Raw genomic sequence first — 27,738 nt, forward strand, 5'->3', positions numbered from 1 at the left:
TTTGTAATCTTTGAAAAGTTGATATTTTATACTTTTGAGTATTTACGGTTTTACCCCTAACTTTTCTTATTTACATTTAAGCCCCTACTAACTAGAAAGTTAAAATATTTGATTTTAATTTTGTTAGTTGTTTAAACTCATAATCAGAGGCGGCACTGAGGGGGAGCGAAATGTGCAATCGCACAGGGCCCCCAAATTTGAAGGGCCCCCAAAAAATTTTGGTATCTTATATTTATATGTAATAATGTTATATATTAAAAAAATGCTTTTATTAACACTTTAAAATCTTATAGTGCACTTTTATAAGTATAAATTTTTTTTTCTTTCTAAATATAAAAATTTGAAATGCACAATGAGATATTAGGAGTGTTAATAACAACACCTTAAAAAATGATTTTCTTTTCAATTTTATTAATTATATAATAATGCTATATATTCAAGTGAAACTCTAAAGTTAGAGTTTTTGAAGTTTTTTCTTTCTTTATTTGGTTGCTTAAGATTGAAGTGTTTTTTATTATTCAGTGAAGATTATGTTCATAACTCTTTTTACTTATTTAATGACACTTGTAAACTTACAATCAGTGAGTCCTAAATGTTGTTTTGATTTAAGTTATTATTTTCTAGTACCAATATATTGTCATACTTAAAAAAATATATATCTTAAAAAGGGGCCCTTTTATAAATTTCGCACAGGGCCCCCAAAATCTTAGAGACGGCCCTGCTCATAATACTATTATGCCAATATGCACTAAATCTAAATGTTCATGTTGCATTCCATTTAATTATTTAAATGTGTTTAAGTAGTTATAAAATGGGTGACTATGGACTTATGCCTTAAACGATAATTGAGCTATGAGATAAGGCGCTAAAATCAAATTGTTTGAACCTTGGGAATGTGTTTTAATTACTGTTTTAATGGACCTTGTCACCTTTGACATTAATCTATCTCTCCCCTTTTAGTATATGTAATTTATAGGAATTTGTACAAATCGGTTTGTAATTCTTATTACTTCTTAATCTCTATTCGTTAGTTGATTCCCTCTAGTGCTAGACTAGAGTTTCTTTAACTATTGGTAAGGAGACATAACTAAAAGAGGGTTTTGACATGAGATTAAAGATTAAATGGGTCCAATGCCCTAATTAGCAATGAATGATTGTCTTTCATTTCTAATGGCTCAATGAAAATGTTTTAATTGGATTGAAAAGCACGTAATTAAATTGACACAACCTCCCCGAGTTTATATTCAACAATGTTGGCTCGTTGTTGCAATATCCTAATAAGTCCATGGTCATCCAAGAGCCTAAGATAACTATAAAGTCCAATTTAAAAGGGATGCAAAAACCTTAGTAGTAGTAGTTACTTCCAATATTTGAAAAATTCGTTTTTGATATTGATTTGTTTTTCCTTAAAACAAATAGTGGGAGTATCATACGCTACTAAAATATAATGAATACAATTAGTAGTTATATATATCTCCAATATTTTGAAAAATGTTTTGATATTGATTTGTTTTATGAAAACGAATAGTGGGGATATCATATGCTACTAATTTCATTAACTTAGGACTAGTAGTTATAATAGGACAATTTATTTGATTGTGATTAAATAAATAAAATTGATGAGACCTTAAAATCCCTCAAACAACAATCATATTAAGTTGTAAGCGTAAGAGTGCTTAGAACACTTTTTCGTGGCCTTCCACCATGGTAGGCTCCAAGCGTTTATGACTTGTACACCGCCTTCACCCTATCATGGGGAAGTGACAAAGTGCATGCTTATATTCAGGAGGAGTTTATTTAAAACATTTGATGAGGTTAAGGTAGGCAACGAGTGTGGCCAACATCGTATCATCGTGAGGTCATACTTGAACCCCTAGCTAAACCGGCATGGTGGGAAAGAACTTAACTAAGAGAAAAGGTGCCAACATCGTATCAGCATGAGGTATTTTTCTCTAGAGGCCAAAAAGATGGGTAATCACAAGAGGTTGTTGTGAATGGGTAATTGTACCCTCTCATTATTATTGTTGCTAGCCGACATCGTATCATCGTGAGGTGGGCTTGGTAATAGTGAGCCTCCCATAACCCGCTAGGAGTTTTCTTTGAAATCTCCCGGATTCCATTATGGGGGATATGGAATTTGCCAAAAATGGTGGGTGGTGTCATTCGGTTTAAAGACCAGAATCGTTTGACTTAATCAACAATCAAACTAATTATTCTATTGTTTATGTATATAGATATGGTTGGAAGCACACTCGCGAAAATACTCGACAAACATTGCCTAGAGGGGCACAATTTCCCATTATGGTATCGTAATGTCAAGATTCTCCTAACCTTGGAGAAGATTGTTTACGTGCTAGACAAGGCTCCACCTCACATACCTCTTGGCCCCAACACCACTGAGGATGAACGTGCTAAGTATGACAAGCACGTGGAGGATGACACACAAGCCAAGTGCTATCTGTTGGCTTCCATGAATGAGGAGCTACAGAGACAGCACGAGGGCATGGACAGTGCATCTTCCATAATACTCCATCTTACGGAGTTATATGGTGAAGGGACGCGCAACCGTCGCTTTAGCACTGTTTGTGAACTTGTAAAGACCAAGATGGTCAAGGGGGCTCCAGTGCATCAACATGTACTGAAGATGATAGGATTCATTGAACAACTGGAGAACCTTGGTACTCCACTTGACGGGGAATTGGCCCAGGACTTCATATTGGCTTCTCTTTCTGATTCATTCGCGCAGTTCGTAATGAACTACAATATGAATAAAATGGATAGTACTCTCTCTGAGTTACTAAATATGTTAGTAACTGCCGAGAAGATTATAAAGAAAGAGAACGTTGTAGGGACTGTTGCAGTAGCTTACAACAAGCCATCCTCTTCCAAGGCCAAGCCGCAAGGCAAAGGCAAAGGGAAGGAGAAGAAGTCCCCCACTCCTAAGCCGAAAGAATGAGTGAGGAAAAAGAAGGCAAAGGAGCCCAAGGGGACTTGCCACCACTGTGGAAATGAGGGGCATTGGAGGAGGAATTGCAGGTTATACCTAGCAAGTCTTAAGGACAAGCCACAAGGTATGGTTTATGTTCTTATCTTCAATTCTAAATGTTAGATCTTCTAAATATTTATATTTGATATAAAGAGCTAATCACTTGTATAATTGTATATAGGTGGAGAAGCCAAGTAGAAGAAGAACAAGCAAAGAAAATGTGGTGAAGGGTTTGGCCACTATGTTTTTTGCTCACTACTTAGGAAGTTTGTTAGGCATTAAAGATTGTCTTTAAACTTTCTTATTTTGTTAAGAACTTATAATGTGGCTTCATTTAATGGAAGACCACTATTAGTGCCTAAATGTATGAAGGTATTTAAATTAGTCTCTAAATGTGTAGAGCTAATACTTTTTGTATTAAACATTATGAATGTTTGAAATATCATATTAATGTAATATGAAGAATGCCTTTCAATATACTATTTCCTTAAAGTAGTGTTATGAATTGAAAATTGTCTTGTTGTATCCTTGATGAGATACAAGAGTTATATCACTTATTGTAATGAGATAAACCAAACTTTAGATTTATCAATTATGGATAGATCTCACATGTAGGACATAAATGGATACAATGAATCTTTAGATTTGGTTCCAATTGTCTACCTATGAGTTCTATATGAATTGACAAAAGGTTAGAGATTCCTTTCTTGAAGAAAAGGAAGATCACATTATAATGATATAAATGATAAGAAAAATGTTTCTTATATGGTTGTCACTTGAAACACAATGATCAATATCACTCTTGATTCAATTAGTAGTTTTGAACAACTAATTGGGCATTGTTTAAAAGGTTTTAAAATGTCAATTGTGTTAGTGATTAAACCAAGAAAGAAGTATCTAAATCTATAAAAGGTTTAAAGACTTTAGCTACTCAAATAACAAGACATTAAACTTAGTGAAGATTGAAACAAATAAGCTTGAAATGTTTTAAAGCTACTACACAATGTCTTCTACCAATATAATCCACTTTTATACATTTTGTATGTATGAAATGATTTCTCATTAAAGTCATGAGAAATAGTGGGAGGTGTGAAAATGGATATAAACTTGAATATGATTGGTTTATAGTTGTCTAAAGAATAATAGTACTTGACTATTATTAAGAGTTTGCAATTTTAAATTGTTTGTTGATGCACAAAATCAGCGAGGACTTTGGTACAACAGAAAGTGTCAGGTTTGTGATCTTCGCTTGGTTGCTTCGGTCACTAGTGAAGATAAGTACGTAAATGAATAGGGACAGGGAAGCAAACACAAGATGTACGTGGTTCACCCAGATTGGCTACGTCCACGGAGTAGAAGAGTTCTCATTAATTGTGAAGGGTTTACACAAATACATAGGTCCAAGCTCTCCTTTTATGAGTTCTAGTGAATAGTTTAGTACAAAATGACATTAGAGATTATTGTGGGAGAATGATCCCTATTTATAGAAGAGAGTTTTAGTTTTGTTTTAATATTGACACATGTCGTGTTGTGATTGGCTTCTGATGTCGACACATGTCGCATTGTGATTGGCTTCTGATGTCGACACGTGTCGCATTGTGATTGGCCTCTTGGTTGAAGGGAAACTCTTCTGGGTCCTTGACGGTATAACGTTGACCGGTGCTCAGTAGTTTCGGGATTAGTCAAGTATGGTACAAACAGTGCTCCCCCAAGTTCCCGAGTGAGGGAAGCTCCTCGGTTGGGGACTTGCAAGATCCAAGCTGCTGAGTAATCACGAAACTTCTAAGTACTGAGGTGTGGTATCGTCTTCACTTGCCTTATCTTTCTCATAGGTAGATGTGGCATCTTCTCTGGAAGTACGCTTCCTCCATCCAGGGGTGATATCTTTAACCGATGAAGATGCACAAAGTAATGTATCAATTTCACTTGAAGCTTACTTGTAGTTTCGGGCTTGGTCAAGTGCGATACAAACCCTATAGTAGGAGTCCCCCAAGTCGCCGAGCTAGGAGATTTGTCGAATGAGGTAATAGACAAGGTAAGCAATCATACTTCCAAGCAAGCAACCTAGATCGGAGGTTCGACTTCGGCTTCCTGTTGATTGTTCTCATTCTCCTTGTGTCGTAAATAGCACCAAGGATAAGGAGAAGCAAATGGAGAAGAGATGATATGAAATACTTTTGCTTTTGAAGAAGTAACTTTCCACTGGCTTATTCTTGAACTGGATTTGATTCAGGGTGGTGAACACTTGATCTTGAATCGGGCTTGTGATATCTTCAATGACCGTTGGTGGCTTGATCTTTGAGGATTTGATTCAAGAGTGGTGAATCGGCACGTGTAGTTCACGACGCCTTAGTGAGTTGACTCAAGAATTTGAGGGTCAAAACAAGTCCATCAAATCTAGAGTACGATCAACCCTGATGATATGGGATACTCTTGCTGTTGACATAATAGTGAATATGGTATGGAAAGGTGTTGTGCTGTAGTGATCTGTTTCAGCTCATCGTTGACCCTTCTGCTTCAATCTTTTGCATGGCAGAAGTGGTGTGCAACCTTTGCATTTAAATGGTCCTTCAGAACATTCCTTCATAGTGACTCATCCATGCTTGGCAGCTTCAGTGTAAAGAGCCAATATCTGATCAACTGTCATGAGGTATTTGCCGGTGGAATTCGTGACCTTGACAACAGTTGAGGATGAGTACTCGAGAGAAATGCTAAGTAAGCAACCAGGCAAAAGTTCCAGGCAGTCAGTTCCAGATTGGAGGTTTGATTTCAGGTTCCGACTGACTGCTCTCTTTCTCCTTGTCCTGCAAGTGTGGACAAGGACAAAGACAAAGACAAGGAGAAAGCATGATATGGGATACTCTTGCTTTCAACCCTGATGATATGAGATACTTTTGTTCTTGGTGTGGCTTATTTGCTGAGGTATTATCGGGGGGAAATAAAGCTGAGTATTTCGAGAGGTTATGTTGAGGGTGCCTTCTCGAATGCGAGAAATGGTTGAGCATTTTTGCAGGTTTGTCTGTCCGTGGAGGAGGGAGGTCGACATATATAGGAATTTCCCAATAGCAAGTAGTAATGCTATTCCTTTACCCTTCTTGGTCACAACAATGTAGTGGGAGCTGCCAGCTTCACGTGTTTTAACTTTGTCAGAGCACTTTGAAAAAGATGTATGTGGTATCTGGAAAGCTGATGTTGCGTGTGAAGATTACCGACAAGCTTTATCTAAGGAAATCTGGCTCTCGAAGTTCTGAGAGTTGTGCCTCTTCGGTTTTTGAACAAGCAATCCCGTCGGGGATATGGCTCTCGAGATTTGGAAAGCGGTGCCGCTTCGGCTTTTAAGAAAGTAATTATGTTGGGAGTCTTTTCTCGAATGTGAGTAAAGGTTGGACGTTCTTGCCAGTCTGTCTTGCCACAGAATACGGAGGTCGACACACATAGGGACTTTCCAGTTGTCAAGCAGTGGTGCTGTTCCTTTACCCTTGTGGGTAATAGTAGGGTAGCTGGAACTTCGAAATTCTCGTGCCTAAACTTTGTCAGAGATTTTTGGCAAAGTTATATGTGGTACCCGAGGAGTTGATGGTGCGTGTGGAGAGTGGTGATTGAACAGTAAGATTCACGTGCTTTCTACTTCACCAGAAATCTTCGACAGATTGCCCGTAATTTCCGCAAAACTGAGTGTGCATGTGACAGGTGCTGACAAGGCTAAAAAAGCAGGTACTTCTTCGATTTCTGAGATCGGCCCTGGTGGTCTCTGAGCAGCCCAGCTTTTGAGAAAGCAAACGCCTCTTCGATTTCTGAAGCTCCGTCGATTGCAGATTTTTATAGAGGCTGACATTAAGTTCCACATCACACTTGAATCTCCACCAGTAGAAGCTCCCTTCTTGCACTTCTAAGATCTTGATTTGTCTGACCTCTTCCCTCTTCAACACATTTGAAAATGTCTGGACCCTCCGACCGTCGTTTTGACTTGAACCTTGGAGAAGAGACAACCACGCCTTCTCCAGACAACATATGGCGCCCAGCCTTCATATCCCCTACTGGTCCTCTTACCGTTGGGGATTCTGTGATGAAGAATGATATGACCGCTGCAGTGGTTGCCAGGAACCTTCTCTCTCCCAAATATAACAAACTACTTTCCAAACGGTCTGATGAGTTGGCTGTTAAGGATTCTCTGGCTCTTAGTGTTCAGTGTGCAGGTTCTGTGTCTAATATGGCCCAATGCCTATTTGCTAGAACCCGCCAAGTTGAATCATTAGCTGGTGAAGTGATGAGTCTCAAACAGGAGATTAGAGGGCTCAAGCATGAGAATAAACAGTTGCACCGGCTCGCACATGACTATGCTACAAACATGAAGAGGAAGCTTGACTAGATGAAGGAATCTGATGGTCAGGTTTTACTTGATCATCAGCAGTTTGTGGGTTTGTTCCAAAGGCATTTATTGTCGTCGTCTTCTGGGGCTGTACCGCGTAATGAAGCTCCAAATGATCAACCTCCGATGCCTCCTCCTTCTGGGGTTCTGTCCAGTACTGAGGCTCCGGATAACCACCCTCCGGTGCTTTCTCTTTCTGGGCTCTACCGACTGCTGAGACTTCCCCTAAGCAACCTTTGTGAAGGCTCCCTCTTGTTTGTTTATTTTGACTCATGTATATGTACATATTTGTAGCTTATCGGAATAAATTTTGCTTCATTTCAACGTATTGTGTTAAATATACCAAAGCCTTCTTCAGAAAGTTCTCTGAATTTTTTCTTTTGTCGAAACTTGTATTGTTGAAGCTTTGTGAGTGAAGCATGTAGTTTGAGGTAGTGTTCCCTTAGTTTCCCGAGTGAGGAAAACTTCTCGGTTGGAGACTTGAAAAATCCAAGTCACTGAGTGGTTGTGAGACTTCCGAGTATCAAGGTGCAGTAGCATATGGTGGGAGTCCCCCAAGTCTTTAGGCGAGGAGAGTTGCCGAATGAGGTGTCTTGCTTGCTACTAATTTGTCAAAGTAACAAAGCCTTGTTTTGATGTCACACCTTCATATATGCCTTATCCAAAAATATTTCAAGATGGTTTTATCTTTGCGAGGGCCCAAAATTTTTGTGTAGCCCAAAATGGCAAGCCTAAAGGGAGTCAGCGTAGAGGGAGCGGTAGCTCTTCAATATAACACCATCCTCTAGAGCTCAAATTGAAAAATTGTCTTCATGAAAATTGTTCCTTAGCGTGTGAACTACAACATACCCAAATGTGAGATCCATCGGAGTAGTACAACTCCAGACATTCAGGTATGATGAGTAACTATTCATCATTTTTCTGTTAACCCGTCAGACTTGTTGTGAGCTTCGAAACTCCATTTTCTCTTGTTCAGATCAACATACTTTCTTCATCGAAGTTGTTCCTCATCATCTCTTCCATAACATATCAAAAATTCAGAACAAACTAACGGTTGAATATTTCCAGATCTTCGAAACACCGCAGCAGCTTTGAAGCTTGCAGAAATCTGACCGTCATGTTTGGAGCTTCAACACTCTAACTTCCGTCGCTCAAATAGAAACATTTCCTTAGTGAAAGTTGTTCATCTGCTCAAGAACTATAAGATGTCCAAAATTCAGCTCCACTGGAATTAGCTTCGCACTATCTTGATGAAGAGTGTGTGAAGCTTTTATATGTTTTGGTGTTAAAATTTGGTATTGTAGGTGAGGTTTTGGTGGCACCATAAATTGATTTTGCTTCACACTATCTTGATGAAGATAGTGCGAAGCGTTTGAGATTGATATTTGTCCTCCATTGATGAAGCTTTTGGTGGCACCATAAATTGATTTTGCTTCACACTATCTTGATGAAGATAGTGCGAAGCGTTTGAGATTAATATTTGTCCTCCATTGATGAAGCTTTTGGTGGCACCATAAATTGATTTTGCTTCACACTATCTTGATGAAGATAGTGTGAAGCTTTTGAGATTGATATTTGTCCTCCATTGATGAAGCTTTAGTTGGCACCATAAATTGATCTTGCTTCACACTATCTTGATGAAGATAGTGCGAAGCTTTTGAGATTGATATTTGTCCTCCATTGATGAAGCTTTTGTTGGCACCATAAATTGAGCTTGCTTCACACTATCTTGATGAAGATAGTGCGAAGCTTTTGAGATTGATATTTGTCCTCCATTGATGAAGCTTTTGTTGAATTTCCCAATTTCCAATTTCCTTTTTTTTTTTTTTTTTTTTTTTTGGGGAAAACTAAAAATTTGAAAATGTGGGAGAGACAACGTATACAAATTTTGCTTCCACACTGTTGAGCGAGAGATTGTGATGCAAGCCACATCTTGTAGTAGTCGAAGGTTTGAATGAACCATATAAATTGAATTTGTTTCGAACAGTCTTGATCAAGAGCGTGTGAAGCCTTCTATGAGTTGTAGTGTTTGCATTGTTACAGAGGAGAAATGTCTGAAGCAGATGCAAGAGGGCTGAAGAGCTTGATCTTCGTATACCATGCACTAAAGCCATTGTTGGCTTGCAATAAGACTTTGTTGGTGACTATAGTTCTTGTTAGGCATAAGTGCTCCCCTAGTTGAGTTGTAAAGCTTGAGGGTTTTTGATTATTTGTGAATGCTAGGAGTTCACATGTACAAGTTGTACCACTCGTCTTCTGGTTAGTGGAATGAATGGTGGGTTGCTTTCATACTTGGTTGGTGGTACGAATGTGAATTCCTTAATCACCTTTCATCACATTTCATCACCTGGTTGGTGACATAAAGGAGAGTACGCGTTGTACATTTCATCACCTGGTTGGTGACATGAAGATGAGTTCCTTCTTCACCTGATTGGTGATAAGGGTGGCAAGTTTCCAAATAATATTAGAGTACGGGTTGTACATTTCATCACCTAGTTGGTGGCACGAAGGTGAGTTCCTTCATCACCTAGTTGATGAGAATAAGGGCAAGGTGTCGAGGCACATTGTGGCAAATGTCGAATGACACAAAGTGTGTTGAACCCTTTCGAAACACAGTTGGCTTATGTATGGATGTGTTGGAATGTATGATGTTTATGTATGAATGTGTTGGAATGTATGATGTTTATGTATGAATGTATTGAAATGTATGATGTTTATGTATGAATGTGTTGGAATGTATGATGTTTATGTATGAATGTGTTGGAATGTATGATGTAGATCCTTTGTATAGTCTTGTTGACACATACTTAGATTTTGTTTTGTATTGGAAACATTTGCGTTGAAGCTTCAACACTTGAGTGTTTCATTGCTCAGAATGTAAAAGAGTTTAGGGCCGAGTTGGCTAAATCACCTCTTTATTGAATTCATACCAAATGGTCTTTGTTACATAGGATGCCGAACGGCTGTAGCTTAACACTTGTACAATGTGAGTCTATTTGTAATAGTACTTCAAGTGGTCAGCATTCCATGGATGGCCAAGGGTCTTGCCGTCGAAGCTTCTGAGCTTGTAGGAGCCAGGGCGGCTGATGCCGACGACCTCGAATGGTCCATCCCAGTTAGGACTGAGTGTTCCTTCACTCGGGACTCTATCACAGAGTAATCTTTTCTTCAGTACCCAGTCTCCCACTTTGAAAGAGCGAGGTTTGACCCTTGAGTCATAGTAGTTGGAAATGCGCTGCTTGTAGGCGACATTCCTCAGGTGAGCCTGATTTCTGTGTTCCTCGACTAGATCCAGGTTGAGGGTGAGTTGTTTGTCGTTCTCACTCTGCATGTAGTTCTGAATTCGGTATATTGCTTGCTCAAGCTCAACCGGGACAACTGCTTCTGTACCAAAAGCAAGTGAGAATGGAGTTTCTCCTGTGGAAGTTCGATATGAAGTGTGGTATGACCAAAGAACTTGGGGTACGAATTCTGGCCAACAACCTTTAGCTTTGTCCAAGCTAGTTTTCAGAGTGCGCTTGATTATTTTGTTAACGGCCTCGACTTGTCCATTAGACTGGGGATGGGCTGGAGAGGCAAAACATAAGTTGATGTTGAACTTAGAGCAGAACATTCTGAACTTCTTGTTGTCGAACTGCCGCCCATTGTCCGTGACTATCGCATTGGGAATGCCGAATCTGCATAGGATGTTCTTCCATACGAAGTCTTCTATTTTTGCCTCAGTAATGGTTGCCAAGGGTTCTACTTCAGCCCATTTTGTGAAGTAGTCAACTGCAACGATTGCATAGCGGACCTTGCCCTTCCCTGCAGGCATTGGGCCAATCAAATCAAGTCCCCATTGGGCGAAGGGCCAAGGGCTGATCATAGGAGTGAGCAGCTCGGGAGGGGAGTGAGGGATAGTTGCGTAGCGTTGACACTTATCACACGAGCGAGATATTCTAATGGCATCTTGGTGGAGTGTTGGCCAATAGTATCCTTGGCGAAAAGTCTTGTGTGCTAGGGATCGAGACCCAGCATGATCTCCACAGACTCCTTCATGTATTTCCCGAAGGACACTTTCCGCCTCCGCAGGTGTAAGGCATCTTAGGTATGGTAGGGTGAAACCGCGCTTGTAGAGTTGGTCATTAATGATCAGGTAGCGGGCAGACTTGTATCGAATCTGCTTAGCTTGGACTTTATCAATTGGGAGGGAGCCATGAGCAAGGAATTTATAAATTGAGGTGTTCCAACTATCTTCTTGTTGTAAATTGCACACTTCCGCGACCATGGTGCTTGGTGCTGCCAACAATTTGACATGAATTTTTCTCCCAATCTTGTCTTCCACTGCCGAGGCGAGGCGAGCCAAAGCGTCTGCATGACTGTTTGCTGCTCGAGGAACTTGGGTGATCTGGTAGTGGAAGTGTTTGAGCAAAAGTCGTGTTTGCTCAAGATATGCTGCCATAGAGCTATCCTTAGCATCAAAGTTGTTCGTGACTTGGTTGACCACTAATTGGGAGTCACTGAAGATATCAATTTGTTTAACTCCAAGGTGTTTGGCCAAACGTAAGCCTGCTAGAAGGGCTTCGTATTCGGCCTCGTTGTTCGATGCCTTGAACTTGAAACAAAGAGCGTATTCCATCGCCACTTTGTCGGGGGTAGTGAGGACTAATCCTGCTCCGCAGCCCTGTTGGTTGGATGAGCCATTGATGCGAAATATATAAGCACACAAATTTAAACCCTCTTTTTGACAATTGTAGTATAGATGTAAGTAGGGTATTGTTCTAGGCCGGGGATTAGGAGGGATTGCTAAATCACTTGAAAACTAATTTAAAAACATAAAAACAAAGTTAAAAATGTAAACAAAAGATTTTAAAACAAGAAAGTAAAAGGGGGATTTGAGTTTGGTGAAGTTGAAAGTAAAAACGAATAAACTAAAAACTTAAATAGATTTTAAACAAATTTGGGTTGAATGGATAATGGAAGGCTAGCTAAGGGGTTCTTCTCCACACATGTCTTGCTTGCATACAAAATGATTTCCAATTGCATTTCAATAACTTATTAATTCTCAACGCCCCAAATTAACCGTGAATTGCACTAATTAACCCTCAGTTTTTCCACAAGTTATTGGGTTGGATGATTGCATAAGACAACCCAAAACATTCCCTACAAGTTCCCTACATGAATTGCATAATAGAGATACAAGCAAGAATCATTAAGTTCTATGAAAAACATAAGCATTGACGAGGCACTCGTTACTATGATTTGCATGAAACTTATGCCAAGGATTTACTTAACACAATCGTGAGTAGCGACTTTTACTACTCATGAATATAAGTTCATAACGATTAGGTGAAATTCCCTTATACTCTAGCATCATATTTATGCATGCAAACTAAGTATGCATCCCTAATCAACATACATAAACATGTTATCAATCAAATAGATAAGTAAATCGAATTCATAACTTATGAAACGCAATTAAAAGTAATCAAATCATATTGCAAGCATTAACATGGTTTCGAATCCCCCCCTAGCCAAGGGGGGTTTAGTTCCTCATTATTACAAAACAAAGATAAACAAATTTAAACATTGAAAAACAAAGGAAAGAAAGCACCTAAACGTTCCAACGATCCATGTTGGATAGCAAGTGCGTCTAAGGACTTTTCTCCTTCTTTTTGCCGCAACAACAAGGTTGGAATGATGTTGAAGGTTGGTTATTTGGAGGAATGGATGGGAAGGGGTTTAGATATGTAGGAGAGGCAAGGAAAGGCTTGGAGAATGGTTAATTTCTGGATGAATTGAATGAGGTTGCTGCATGGTATTTATAGGGAGAGGATGGACTTGTTTAAGCACAAATTTCTGGTGGAATGGGTAGGTAAACTCACGGCAATGGTGGAGAATTGTTGTTGGGGTAGGTTTTGAGTCATCCACTCACATGTCATGGTGAGTTAGGCATTGCATCATCACTCAAATTTCTGGTTGCTTTGAAGTAAAAGCCACGGGCATTGAGGTTTTTTTGAGTGAAGATTTGGCCAATCCTTCTAGAAACCTATCCCTTCTAGCACTTTGTATTTGTTTCACCACATTTTTAGCATGTTCTTAGCCTCTTTTGTCTTCAAATTCGTCCATCCATCTTGCTCATATCATATGTAATCCATTCCAAGCTCAAAACTGCTCCAAAATGCACCAAAATGCACTTTCTTGCTACCTTAGCCCTTTGGACCTACAAACACACAAAAATGGCTTAAAGTACTAAAATAACTAAGAACTAATAACGTAAATGCAAGAAAACTAGTTAACTAAGTCGCATAAATATGCGTCTATCAAATTCCCCCACACTTAGCTTTTGCTAGTCCTCGAGCAAAATAAAACAAACAAAAGATAACCTAACCTTCCAACATTTGCTACAGGGATTTCCAACGATACATAACATTCCAAAGATCATTATTCCTACAGATTTTAGTCATCCCTACTCTTGAGCATATACTTAATCATAGTTACCATTCACTAGCTCACATTTAATCGTTTAAAACAACATTATGGACGTAGTAACATGCCTTAGAGAATCCACTCAATTCCTTACTGGATACACTCTTATTTTCACACAGATTTTCTAACTACTCTCCCTATACTAAGTATATGTGAGAAGATTGATGTAAACATGGAAACGAACACTCACACATGTTATAAAAGAAGCAATTTTCTGGAATGATTAAGCATTTATAGATATGATCTCATGAATGGAACGTTACTACTTATATGCGAGAACCAGGGACACCATATGCTCAAACCAATCCCAAACTCCACATATTGAAATACATAACACTCAAGATAGAAGTTAAGGGTTGTAACGGGGCTTGGGGAATGGTTAACAAAGAAAGGATAGGGAAAACAAACGTTCTTCAAGCATTAGTAAGCAAAGTAGTAAATTTGAGACTTAGAATTCACTTAGATTGCAGAAATTAACTTTAAAACACAAGGGGAAGATTTAAACAACTTCTTAGGGCCGAATTCATTGTTTTGGACCCTTTCTTCAACAAACAATATTTTGGAACTCTTTTTTTTTTTTTTTTTTTTTTACTCGTGCCTATGGCACACAAACTCACATGATAAACACTTCCCCCACACTTATTTTATGCCCACATTAATCAAAAGGAATTCAATTTGAATCATGCTTACTATACTTTAAGAACGAGGGTATGGATAGTCCTAATCTAGGCTAGGTGAGGATGATGTGGGTTAACAAAGAAAAGGCTAAACAAGGTTCAATGGGGTTAAATTTAAACACATAATGAAATAGGATACACGACAATTTGGCTTTGGTGGTGGTCACTACACAACTTCATCTTGAATATGTGTTATGCAAATCAATAGCATGCTTTGAATGAAATGGGCATGAGTTCTAGCATTTGGAACTACATGATAAAACGCCTTCTAAGTAGTGACCAATAAAAGAATAATGAGATCATGCAACGACTTTAGAAGACAACAAATGCACAGATTATTAACTCTCCAAAGAACGTTAAAAGCTCAAGTCTCTCAGGGTTGTAGCGTTAGTTTGAGTTTCTTCCTTCAAGCATGTTACAAAAACTAATTTTTCTTTTGACTACATGTGAATTCATGAACTATAATTACAACTAAGCATAAACCAAAGAGCATGTCAAACTTTCATCCATGTTTGTAACTTACTTCAACAGTTATGCAATTACAAACCGAATCCTCATTATTATGTTGGAAGGTACCCTAAGACGCAAACAAACATACAAAAACAACCCTTTTTGGGTTTTTAAAACAAATTTTTCAAATTTTTATGTGATTTTCGGATTTTTACTTCAAAACACACTAAAACACATCAAAACAACTTAAAAACACTTAAAAACAGCAAGGAACAAGTCTTTAAGTTAAGGGTGATAAAATCCCACGAATTTGCATCAAAAACACTTAGTTACCCCCCCCCCCACACTTAAATCAAACATTGTCCTCAATGTTTCAAGCATAAAATCACACTAAACAAAAAGAAACACACAAACAGCAACTACAACAACTAAATAGGCAGATTAGAAAGATTCAACAAAGAGAAGGGTTTAGGAGTGCAAATCTGGAATTGGAGTGATTCCTCGAGCTTCCTTTGTTGAATTGCATGGGTTGCCTCCCAAGTAGCGCTTGCTTTAACGTCGTACAGCCGGACGAAACTCACAATCATGCCCCATGAGTTCCCCCAACATGGAGTGGGTTTTCATGCTCTAACTCTATGAATGGAAGCGGATAGTAATTCTCCTTGATTGGGCCATTGAGCATCCTACAATCCATGTGAATTCTCCCACCATCCGGGATATGCTTGGGTACCTGCACCCAAGTAGGGAACCACCTCTTAATTTTAATAGGAATTGGATTTGGACTAGGTGCCTTACCTTGGTGCTGTGATGACGTGGCAGCCACATGAACTTTCTTCCCCTTGGTGCCTTTGGCCAAATTGGACATTTTGAGGGCAGTGGCCGTGTGGTCCTTATGCTCCACTCCAATTCCCTCATCTTGCATGGTTCTTGAAGCAACCTTAGGGGCTGAATGGTCCGTCCCTATCTTTTCTATTGTATGAATAACACAACAAGAACGAACAACGTTAGGAGTCTCAATGGATTTAGAAATTTTAAAACAAATCATATCACCACCAAATGCCATAGTTACTTCTCCTTTGGTTACATCAATCTTGGTTTGAGCCGTTTTCATGAAAGGTCGTCCAAGGAGAATGGGCAATGAAGGAGCATGATCCGATTCATCCATTTCAAGAACATAGAAATCCGCCGGAAAGATCAAATGGTTAACTTGCACCAAAACATCTTCCACAACTCCCTTTGGATAGGCATTAGATCTATCGGCCAATTGTATGATTACACCATCATTTTTCAACACTCCTAGATTCATAGATGCATAAACGGAATATGGCATAACATTTATAGATGCACCTAAGTCTAACATGGCAGATTTGAACCTAGTATTACCAATGACACAAGGAATGGTGAAACTACCCGGATCTTTACATTTAGGAGGTAGTTTACGTTGTATTATGGCAGACACATTCTCACTAACCTGTACCACTTCTTTCTCCCGAAAACGTTTCCTTGTTGTACAAAGCTTCTTTAAACACTTGGCGTATTTCAGGATTTGCTTGATTGCATCCAAGAGGGGTATATTGACTTGAACTTTCCTAAATGTCTCTAGAACATCTTTTTCCTCCTCTTCTTTCTTGGATTGCAAAAACCTGCCAGGAAAGGGCACATTTAGTGGAAAGGAACTAGAAGAATTCAAATTTGGACTTACCTTGACGGGTTGAGATGGTTTAGGGGCATGTTGTGGTTGTGGCAAGGGTGGTTCTACCCTTGCCGTGGGTTGGGCTCCATGTTTTTCTTCTTGCAGCAGCTTTTCATCCTCTATTTGACTTGATTTTGATGAGTTTGGATCAGCCCCAACTTGCCTACCACTTCTCAATGTGATGGCCTTGGCGGATTCAAATCCACCCTTTGGATTCACTACGGTTGAGCTAGGCAACTTGCCTTGCTCACGAAACTGCCCCATAAACTCGGCAATTTGTCCCACTTGCTTCTCCAACTCATCCACCTTCTTGTCCCTAGTTTGCATGCTCTGCACCATAGAAGTTAGTAAATTCAAAATTTGATCATTATCACTAGAAGTACCTGACTTTTGGGCAGGTTGTGCTTGGGGTTGAGTTGGTGCAAACGGCTTTTGATAGAAACCCGGGGGTTGTTGCCTAGATCCGCTTTGTTGTTGGCCTTGTTGGGGTTCTCGCCATTTGAAATTTGGATGATCACGCCAACCAGGATTGTAAGTATTGGAAAATGGGTCATTCCTTGGTTGGTATTGGTTGCCAAATCCCACGGCATTGAGGGTCTCCCACCCTCCATTTTCTATCAACTGTGGGCACTTGTCCGTGAGGTGGCCTTGCATGGAACACACGCCACAAGCTGCCACGTTTTTCACTTTTGGACCTTCCACCACCTGAGAAAGCAAAGTAGTAAGGTTAGTGATAGGAGCATATTTATGCGACTTAGTATGTTTGTTTTCGTGCATTTATGTTCTTAGTTCTTAGTTATGTTAGTAGTTTAAGCCATTTTTGTGTGTTTGTAGGTTCTATGGGCCAAGGATGCAAGAAGATGCATTTTGGAGCATTTTGGAGCATTTTTGGGCTAAGATTGGATGGTGCAAACATGGAGACATGAGGATGGACGTTTTGGGCTTTTGTGTGTGCAAGTGTGTGTGTGTAATTGCAAGGATAAACACATGCAAAGAAGCCCACATGCAAACTCAAGGCAAGAGAGGGAGAAAACACATGCAAAGAAGCCCACATGCAAAGTAAAAGGGACATACACGGCAAAGGGGAAGGAAATGGTGTGTTTTGTGGTTGAAATGATGAAGCAAGTGTGTGCAAATGCAAAGGGGATCTAAACATGGACAGCACATGTCATGTGCAAAGGAGAAACAAAGATGACAACACACACATGCAAGGAAGAAAACCAAAGAGAACACAATCCACCCATCCACCCTTCACCATAACCCACCTATATCCATCCACCACCATAATTTACCACTCATCCATCAAACCACACCTTGTGCCGCTACAAAGAGAAGAAGAAGGATCTTGGACGTGCTTGCCATTCAAATTGGATTGTTGGAGCGTTTTTAGGTGTTTTCTTTCTTTTGTTTTCAATGTTTAAATTTGTTTATCTTTGCTTTGTAAGTATGAGTGGCTAAACCCCTATTTAGTTAGGGGGAAGTTTGAAGCCATGAACATGCTTGAGATTTAAATTGATTTCTTCCAATTGTGATTTGATAAGTTGTGATTGCAATTCAATTATCTATTTTATTCATAACTAATTCTTGTATGTTTATTAAGGATGCATACTTAGTTTTCATGCATGAATTAGATGCTAGAATATAAATGAGTTTCACCTAATCGTTACAAGTTTATATTCATTGGTAGTGAAGGTTGCTAGTCACAATCGCGTTAATTGAATTCTTGGCAAACGTATCATGCATTCATAGTTACGAATGCCTCGTTAACACTTATGATTTTCATAGAACGTAATGATCTTTGATTGTATCTCTATTATGCATTCATGTAGAGGACTTTTGGAGAATAATTTGGATTGTCGTATGCATTCATCCAATTCAATAAATCAAGGAAAATCTGAGGATTAATTAGTGCATCACGGTTAATCTGGGGTGTTGAGTTTCATAGTTTATTGAAAAGCAATTGGAAATCAATTCATATACAAGTGTGTCATGTGTGAAGAACGGACCTCTAACTAATCCATCCATCATCTTATTTCTTAAATTTGTTTTACAATCTTCCTAGTTTTATAACTTGTTTGTTTGTTTCAAATTCATCAAAACTAAAATCCCCCTTTTACTTTCTTGTTTCAAAGTGTTTAAAATTTGTTTGTTTGTGTTTTAGAGTGTTTTGAGGCAAGTCAAAACCCAAATTTCGTCCAAAGTTGTGCTAGAGTCAGAAACTGCCTAGTTTGTGTTTTTAGGCAGTTTTGAGTGCCTTTAAGTTATTTTGAGTCTTGTGAACCTGTTTTGAGTTCTTTAAGTCTATTCAAACGTTTTTAACTTTGTTTTTATGTTTTTGAGTTAGTTTAGAGGTTTTAGCAAGCCCTCCTAATCCCCGGTTTAGAACGATCCCTACTTACATACTTTACTACAATTGTCAAAAAGAGGGTTTAATTTGTGTGCTTATATATTTTGCACCAAATTTTGGCGCCGTTGCCGGGGATTAGCAAACTTTGCTAATCCCTTGGTTCTTTTCTTTTTGTTTAGTTTGTTTTTGTTTTAATTTCTGACTTAGTTTTGTTTTCCTTGTTTTGTGTTACTTTTGATATTTGATTTATTTTTCTTCCTTTGATTTTAGGTACAAATGGAGCGAGACATGGCACTTGCGATCATTCAAGCTCAATTGGCACAGCTCACTGCTCAATTGACTCATAATGCCGAACGGACCACAATGCCAAGTGTCCCTACATTTGATGTGCCCTATGGGCAAGGTTATCAAAGTCCTCAATTTTATGCAAATGAAGATGTTTGGGGATATCAAGGCCATAACCAATCAAGGGGCAACATATTTTCCAACGCTTACAATTCAGATTGGAGAGGTAATTCATATTATATGTGGGATGAACCTCAACAATTTCAACAAGGTGGATATTGGCAGCAAGACGAGTTCTATTCAAGACCTATGCAGCCACCACAGCATTCCCCACAACAATTCCAATCAAATCAAAGTATGCCCATGAATTATAATGAAATTCTTGAAGGACTAATTTCTGTGGCGCAGGGTTTACGAAAAGAAGAACAATTGCCGTCATCAGAAAAGTTCTATCAGTGGCCATATGAACCGTCACAGCCACCACAACAATCAACCCAATTCAATTCAGGTACATCCTTGGATAATGATACACTTAATAAGTTACTCACCTCTTTGAATCAGGGAGTAGAAAATCAAAACCAGGAGATGCAAGATCGAGTCAAAAGAGTGGACGAATTGGAGATGCAAGTTGGGCAGATTGTGGAATTCATGGCACAGATTCGAGATCAAAGTGAACTTTCCAACTCAAACATTGCAAATTCAAAAGCAGAAAGTGAACTCGATGAAGCCATCACCTTGGAAGGTGACATGAAGGATGAAGCTGTCCCAGAACCATCCAAACACAGCCCGAACATGGATGAATTGCTGCTGCAAGCAGAAGAGGAGGAGGACGACTTGGGCAGTTTAGAAGAATTCTTGCTGCAAGCTCCTCAAATCCCTATGTCATCCAACTCAGGTGAGGGAGTTCTAAATTCACTTCATTCTAATGATATTCCTCCCAATGTCCTTTTTCCTAGCAGGTTTTTTATTCCCAAGCAAGAAGAGAGTGAAAAAGACATTGTGGAAGCTCTTCCAAAGGTACAAAAGGATATTCCAATTCTTGGTGCAACAAAGCAAGTTCTAGATCGTGTTGAATATTTCAAAGGCCTTTGTTTCCCAAGAAGAACGATTCAAGAGAATGAAGTGGTTGAAGCAGATCAAGAATTCATCCAAGGGGCTGTGCATGAGACAATCAAGCCCAAAGCAGTTGAGTTTGATGACCCGGGACAAGCCACAACCATCATAGTAGACCTGGCCAAGTTCAAAGTCCCGGAAATGTTCAAAGATGTGGTGTTTGTCATTGAGTTTGTGTCGGAAAAAGAAAGTAAGCCATCTTCTCCAATTTTAATTTTAATTTATACTAACATGTTTCTGATTTTGATGATTCAGGCACCCACTCTTGAATTTAAACCATTGCCGAATCATTTCAAGTATCACCTCCCATTAAAAGATAAATTCCATGCTTTGGAGCCGAGGGGAGTTTTAAGGAAAGTTTCGTCCGGCTAAAGACGTTAAATCAAGCGCTTCTTGGGAGGCAACCCAAGCATTCAACGAAGGGAAACTTTGGAATCGCTAACCAAATCAGATTTGCATTCTTACATCCTTATCTTTACTGCTTTCATTTTGTTTTGTTCAGTTAGTTGTGTTATTTGGTTGATTTCTGTGAGTTTGTGTTATTTAGTTTAAGTGTGGGGGAAGGTTAAACAAAGTCTTTTTACATTAATTTACATATTTAAAAATAATAATAATAATAATAATAATAATACATAAAAAATAAAATAAAAAAAAATAAAAAAATAAAAAATAAAAAAAAAAACAAAAAAGTACAAATATTTTACAATGATGTAAACTAATAGTATTCATTGGTCGGGTGGTGCTTCAGCAGTCGGCGGGGCCACAGAAGGAGGAGGCGGCAGAGGTTGATCAGTTGGAGCTTCACTACGCGGTGCCGCTCCAGAAGACGAAGGCAGATGTTGTTGGAACAAACCCACAAACCTCCGATGATCAAGTAAAATTTGACCATCAGTGTCTTGCAGCTGGTCAATTTTCCTCTTCATGTTTGTGGCATAATTGTGTGCAAGCTTGTGCAATTGTTTATTTTCATGCTTGAGTCCTCTAATCTCCTCTTTGAGACTCTGTATTTCAGCCACCAACGATTCAACGTGACGGGTTCGAGCAAATAGGCGTTGGGCCATGTTGGACACAGAACCCGCACACTGCACGCTAAGAGCCAGAGACTCCTTAACCGCCAATTCATCAGACCGTCTAGCGAGCAATCTGTTATCTCTTGGGGTGACAAGGTTCCGGGCCACCACCGCAGCTGTCATATCATTTTTCATCACCGAATCCCCCACGGTAAGGGGACCAGTAGGGGATATGAAAGATGGGCGCCATATGTTGTCTAGTGAAGGCGGAGCTGCCTCTTCACCAATGTTCAAGTCAAAACGACGATCGGAAGGGCCAGACATTTTTCAGAGGTGGTAAAGAAAGAAAAGAGTCGGACTGATTAAGATTTTGGAAGTGCAAGAAGGGAGTGTTTACATGAGGGAGCTCAAGTGTGTTGTGGAACAAAATTAACGCCTTTATAAAAAGAAGAAATCAAAGAGGCGCTCCTCAGAGAAGCGTCCTCTCGCAAATCGAAGAGTCGGGGCTCCTTTCTCAAACGCCTGATTCTTTTCTCAAAAGAGGAGTTTCCTTTCTCAAAAGCCGGATTCTTTTCTCAAAATAGGCGTTTCATTTCTCAAAAAAGTTGGGCTTGCTCAGAAACCACGAGCCGAACCCCGGATTTCAAAAGATCAATTTGTCCAGACGTGTCGTCACTCGTCACACGCAAATTGCTTTGCGAAAATCTCGGGCAGTTTGTCGAAGCACCAATTCAGAAATCGAAGAGGGAAATTCAACAGTCAAAGACACGCTAGCTTTCTCAAAAGCTGGGCTTCAACCCACGGGCAAATCTTCTTTTCCAGATTTATCCGCACGTGTCACATGCTACCTCTACAATCGACGATGCTCAGAGCTCGAAGCGCCGATTCCAGATATCAATGAGGAATCAGCTTTGCGGAAATTACGGGCAGCTTTGTCAGAAAGCGCGTAATTTGTACTATTCATCCATCCACCGGCTGCCGACAATGAGTGAGAGAATAGTTCCGGTTGTGAAGAAAAGTCCTATAAGTATTTACCTTCGCCTTCCACAGCAAAGGCACACCCTCTCAGCACTTCTTCATCTCCGAGAATGCATTCCCAAAGAACCCTCTCGAGTCACACTGTATTCCTCATTCCCTGGGATACCCCTGCAAACAACCCATCCAGAGCAAAAGTATTTCATATCATAAAGGTTGAAAGCAAGAGTATCTCATATCATGCATTCTCCATGTCCTTTTCCTTGTCTTTGTTCTAACCTGCAGGACATGGAGAAATTGCTGTCGAGTACTCGTCTTCCACTGCTGATGTACTTCCAAAGAAGCTGCCACATCTACCTGAAGAACAGATAAGGCGAGCGAAAATGATACCAACAGCATGTGGAGACAACGTACAGAAGAAACAAGCAGAGAAGAATGCAGCTTGCACAATCATCCCAGCGGAAGGAGTCCGAGCTGAGGAACTAGAGAAGCTGCCACATCTGCTTGGAGAACAAATAGGGAACTGCAACATTCCCAAAGAGCAAAGCTTCGCCGTACAATATCATCAAATCATCACTTGCAAGTAAAAAGCTAAATGTCACCCAGTTCAAGAGGAAAGCTGTGGAAAGTCAACAAGCACGACCAATAATCACTTATTAGTTCTATTCACTGTCTTTTATCGTGATTTTCAATTTTTCGTTTGCAATTCTTGCGTTACTTAACTGAATTATTTCTTTTCTTTGCAGGAACTTTTGGTTATTTCCACCCTTGAAGTTGATTACAGAATTTTAGCTTGGGGGGTCATCGCTTGGTTTTACTGCAACTAGGGAAGTTTTCAGTCCAATTGCTTTATTTTGTTTCTTATTATTTATTTATTTTATTTTTATTATAGTGTTTTCTGACATTGGGGTATAGATTTCATGGGTCATTTCCCTCCATCTTTTGGTTTCACTTATATCTTGCTAGCTGTTGATTATGTTTCCAAATGGGTGGAAGCCAAAGCCACCCAGACTAACGATTCAAAGGTTGTTGCAGATTTTGTGAAAACTAATATCTTTGCTAGGTTTGGCATGCCTAGAGTTCTCATTAGTGATGGAGGCAACCCATGGAAATAAAGAAGACCTAGGAATTTCCGACTCCAAAACCAGGTGTTTGCGTTCTTTAACCCTCCTCTCTGTTGCTTTTACTTTGCCATGTTTATCATGTTTCCTCGTTGTTTGTTTGTTTGCTTTTGTGTGAGTTTATGTTTGAAACATTGAGGACAATGTTAGATTTAAGTGTGGGGGGTAAACAAGTTGCTGTTGCATGATTTTCGTGGGATTTTATTCACCTATCACTTACAATGTTGTTTCTTGCTGTTTTAAGTGTTTTTAGTGTGTTTTTAAGCATGTTAGTATGTTTTGACATAAAAATCCGAAAATTTGACAAAAGTTTGAAAAAAAATTGTTTTGAAAAAGCCAAAAAGAGTTGTTTTTGTGTGTTTGTTTGTGTCTTAGGGTACCTTCCAACACAATAATGAGGATTTGGTTTGTTAATTGCATGACTGTTAAAGAAAGTTATAAACATGGATGGAAGTTTGATATGCTCTTGATTTATGCTTGGTTATAGTTATAGTTTACGAATTCACATGTAATCACAAAGAAAAAAAATCAGTTTTTGTAACATGCTTGAAGGAAGGAACTCAAACTAACACTACAACCTTGAGAGACTTGAGCCTAATACGTTCTTTGGAGAGTTATTAATCTGTGCATTTTTGTTTTCTAAAGTCGTTGCATGATCTCATCATTCTTTGCTTGGTTGCTACTTAGAAGGCGTTTCATCATTTAGTTCCAAATACTAGAACTTATGCCCGTTCCATTCAAAGCATGACATTGATTTGCATAACACATATTCAAGATGAAGTTGTGTAGTGAACTAGAGCCAAAAAGCTTATCCCGTGCATATTTGTTTAAGTTTAACCCCGTTGAGCCTTGTTTAGCCTGTTTTCTTTGTTAAACCACATTTCCCTTACCTAGCCTAAATTAGGACTATCCATACCCTTGTTTTTAAAGCATAATGAAGCATGACTTAAAATGAATTCCTTTTGATTGTTTTTATGCAGAAAACAAGTATGGGGGAATGAGATTTTTGTGTTTTGTGTGCCAAAAGAAAGTAATAAGGCACGGGTTAGAAAAGAAAAAGAAAAAAAAAAGAAAAAGAGTTTGAAATAAGTGAGGAAAGACTCACAAGTGTTGTTTATAGTTGAAATCGGCCCTAAAAAGTTGAATGAATAACCCCATTGTGTTTAAAGTTAGTTGCTGCATTCAAAGGGAATTCTAAGCATCAATTTCATTACTTTGCTTATTATGCTTTAAAAACGTTTGTTTCCTTACCTTTCATTGTTAGCCAATCACCCCTAACCCCGTTACAACCCTTAACTTCAATCTTGAGTGTTATGCGTTTCAATATGTGGAGTTTGGGATTGGTACGAGCATATGGTGTCCCTGGTTCTCGCATCTAAGTAGTAGCATTCCAGTCATGAGATCATATCTATACATGCTTAATAACTCCAGAAATTGCTTTCTTTGCTATAAACATATGTGAGTGTTCGTTTTCATGTTTACATCAATCTTCTCACATACACCTAGTGTAGGGTGTGTAGTCAGAAAATCGGAGTGAAAATAAGAGTGTATCTTGTAAGGAATTGAGCAGATTCTCTAAGGCATGTTACTACATTCAAAACATAGTTTTAATTGGTTATATGTGAACTAGTATGTGGTGACTATGATTAAGTATGTGCTCAAGGGTAGGGAAGGCCAAAATATGTGGTTATGATGATCTTTTGCATGTCATGTTGCATTGAAAATCCCTAAGGTAAATATTGGAAGGTTTAGGTTTTGTTTTGTTCTTATGTTTTGTTTCTTTGTTTTGCTCGAGGACTAGCAAAAGCTAAGTGTGGGGGAATTTGATAGGAGCATATTTATGCGACTTAGTATGTTTGTTTTCGTGCATTTATGTTCTTAGTTCTTAGTTATGTTAGTAGTTTAAGCCATTTTTGTGTGTTTGTAGGTTCTATGGGCCAAGGATGCAAGAAGATGCATTTTGGAGCATTTTTGGGCTAAGATTGGATGGTGCAAACATGGAGACATGAGGATGGACGTTTTGGGCTTTTGTGTGTGCAAGTGTGTGTGTGTAATTGCAAGGATAAACACATGCAAAGAAGCCCACATGCAAACTCAAGGCAAGAGAGGGAGAAAACACATGCAAAGAAGCCCACATGCAAAGTAAAAGGGACATACACGGCAAGGGGGAAGGAAATGGTGTGTTTTGTGGTTGAAATGATGAAGCAAGTGTGTGCAAATGCAAAGGGGATCTAAACATGGACAGCACATGTCATGTGCAAAGGAGAAACAAAGATGACAACACACACATGCAAGGAAGAAAACCAAAGAGAACACAATCCACCCATCCACCCTTCACCATAACCCACCTATATCCATCCACCACCATAATTTACCACTCATCCATCAAACCACACCTTGTGCCGCTACAAAGAGAAGAAGAAGGATCTTGGACGTGCTTGCCATTCAAATTGGATTGTTGGAGCGTTTTTAGGTGTTTTCTTTCTTTTGTTTTCAATGTTTAAATTTGTTTATCTTTGCTTTGTAAGTATGAGTGGCTAAACCCCTATTTAGTTAGGGGGAAGTTTGAAGCCATGAACATGCTTGAGATTTAAATTGATTTCTTCCAATTGTGATTTGATAAGTTGTGATTGCAATTCAATTATCTATTTTATTCATAACTAATTCTTGTATGTTTATTAAGGATGCATACTTAGTTTTCATGCATGAATTAGATGCTAGAATATAAATGAGTTTCACCTAATCGTTACAAGTTTATATTCATTGGTAGTGAAGGTTGCTAGTCACAATCGCGTTAATTGAATTCTTGGCAAACGTATCATGCATTCATAGTTACGAATGCCTCGTTAACACTTATGATTTTCATAGAACGTAATGATCTTTGATTGTATCTCTATTATGCATTCATGTAGAGGACTTTTGGAGAATAATTTGGATTGTCGTATGCATTCATCCAATTCAATAAATCAAGGAAAATCTGAGGATTAATTAGTGCATCACGGTTAATCTGGGGTGTTGAGTTTCATAGTTTATTGAAAAGCAATTGGAAATCAATTCATATACAAGTGTGTCATGTGTGAAGAACGGACCTCTAACTAATCCATCCATCATCTTATTTCTTAAATTTGTTTTACAATCTTCCTAGTTTTATAACTTGTTTGTTTGTTTCAAATTCATCAAAACTAAAATCCCCCTTTTACTTTCTTGTTTCAAAGTGTTTAAAATTTGTTTGTTTGTGTTTTAGAGTGTTTTGAGTCAAGTCAAAACCCAAATTTCGTCCAAAGTTGTGCTAGAGTCAGAAACTGCCTAGTTTGTGTTTTTAGGCAGTTTTGAGTGTCTTTAAGTTATTTTGAGTCTTGTGAACCTGTTTTGAGTTCTTTAAGTCTATTCAAACGTTTTTAACTTTGTTTTTATGTTTTTGAGTTAGTTTAGAGGTTTTAGCAAGCCCTCCTAATCCCCGGTTTAGAACGATCCCTACTTACATACTTTACTACAATTGTCAAAAAGAGGGTTTAATTTGTGTGCTTATATATTTCGCATCAGTTAGCCATTTGATTTTGAAGTTCGGTTATGGCACTTACCTCATTGACTTGATGTGGCCGTGGGTTACTCCTTTGTCCAACGCCTTCGTATTGTTGAGCATTCAACGCACGGTTGAAAATTAAAGTCTTTGCTGCCGTGGGGGTCTTGTCCACCAAGGCTCCTCCTGCCGAGGCATCTAGCATTTGACGTTCGATAGGTAGTAGCCCCTCGTAGAAGTATTGCAAAAGAAGTTCCTCCTTCATCTGATGCTGTGGACAAGAAGCAACAAGAGATTTAAAACGTTCATAAAAAGTAGGAAAAGATTCACCTTCCTCTTGTTGAATTCCACTTATCCTTTTCCGTAGGAGGATGACTCGAGAAGTTGGGAAAAACTTCTCCAAGAAGGCTCGTTTCATGCTTTCCCATGATGTGACGGTTCCGTGCACCAATTCGTACAACCAATCCTTCGCCTTTTCCAAGAGAGAAAAAGGGAAGGCTTTCATCTTCAAAATACTCCCATCGACATTGACGGGGGTCATGCTCGAACACACCACCTCAAATTCTTTCAAGTGTTTGTTAGGATCTTCCATGGACAACCCATGGTACTTCGGAATGTGGTGTAACAAGCTTGACTTCAATTCAAATTCTTCTGTCTTTCCTTGGGCTGCTGCGGGGTATTGGATGCATAGAGGCGTAGCATTGTCCAATCCCGAGGCTGAAAG

The 27,738-nt window shown here is 39.0% G+C and overlaps 2 protein-coding genes across 2 annotated transcripts; one reads left to right on the forward strand and one right to left on the reverse strand.

Moving 5' to 3' along the window:
• Nucleotides 1-13,429: 13,429 nt before the first annotated feature.
• On the reverse strand, nucleotides 13,430-27,319 carry LOC126619278 (uncharacterized). The gene is made up of 2 exons (XM_050287603.1): nucleotides 27,076-27,319; nucleotides 13,430-13,557 (listed from the first exon to the last, which is right to left on the reverse strand). The coding sequence occupies exons 1-2, from the start codon at nucleotides 27,277-27,279 to the stop codon at nucleotides 13,450-13,452; spliced, it is 312 nt and encodes a 103-aa protein (XP_050143560.1). The 5' UTR covers nucleotides 27,280-27,319; the 3' UTR covers nucleotides 13,430-13,449.
• On the forward strand, nucleotides 17,376-26,154 carry LOC126619269 (uncharacterized). The gene is made up of 2 exons (XM_050287585.1): nucleotides 17,376-19,630; nucleotides 19,837-26,154. Exons 1-2 carry the CDS (start codon nucleotides 19,337-19,339, stop codon nucleotides 20,758-20,760), a joined length of 1,218 nt encoding a protein of 405 aa, XP_050143542.1. The 5' UTR covers nucleotides 17,376-19,336; the 3' UTR covers nucleotides 20,761-26,154.
• Nucleotides 27,320-27,738: the final 419 nt, after the last annotated feature.

This window comes from Malus sylvestris, chromosome 1 (genome assembly GCF_916048215.2).
Source record: "Malus sylvestris chromosome 1, drMalSylv7.2, whole genome shotgun sequence".
In the NCBI taxonomy this organism is placed as follows: domain Eukaryota; kingdom Viridiplantae; phylum Streptophyta; class Magnoliopsida; order Rosales; family Rosaceae; genus Malus; species Malus sylvestris.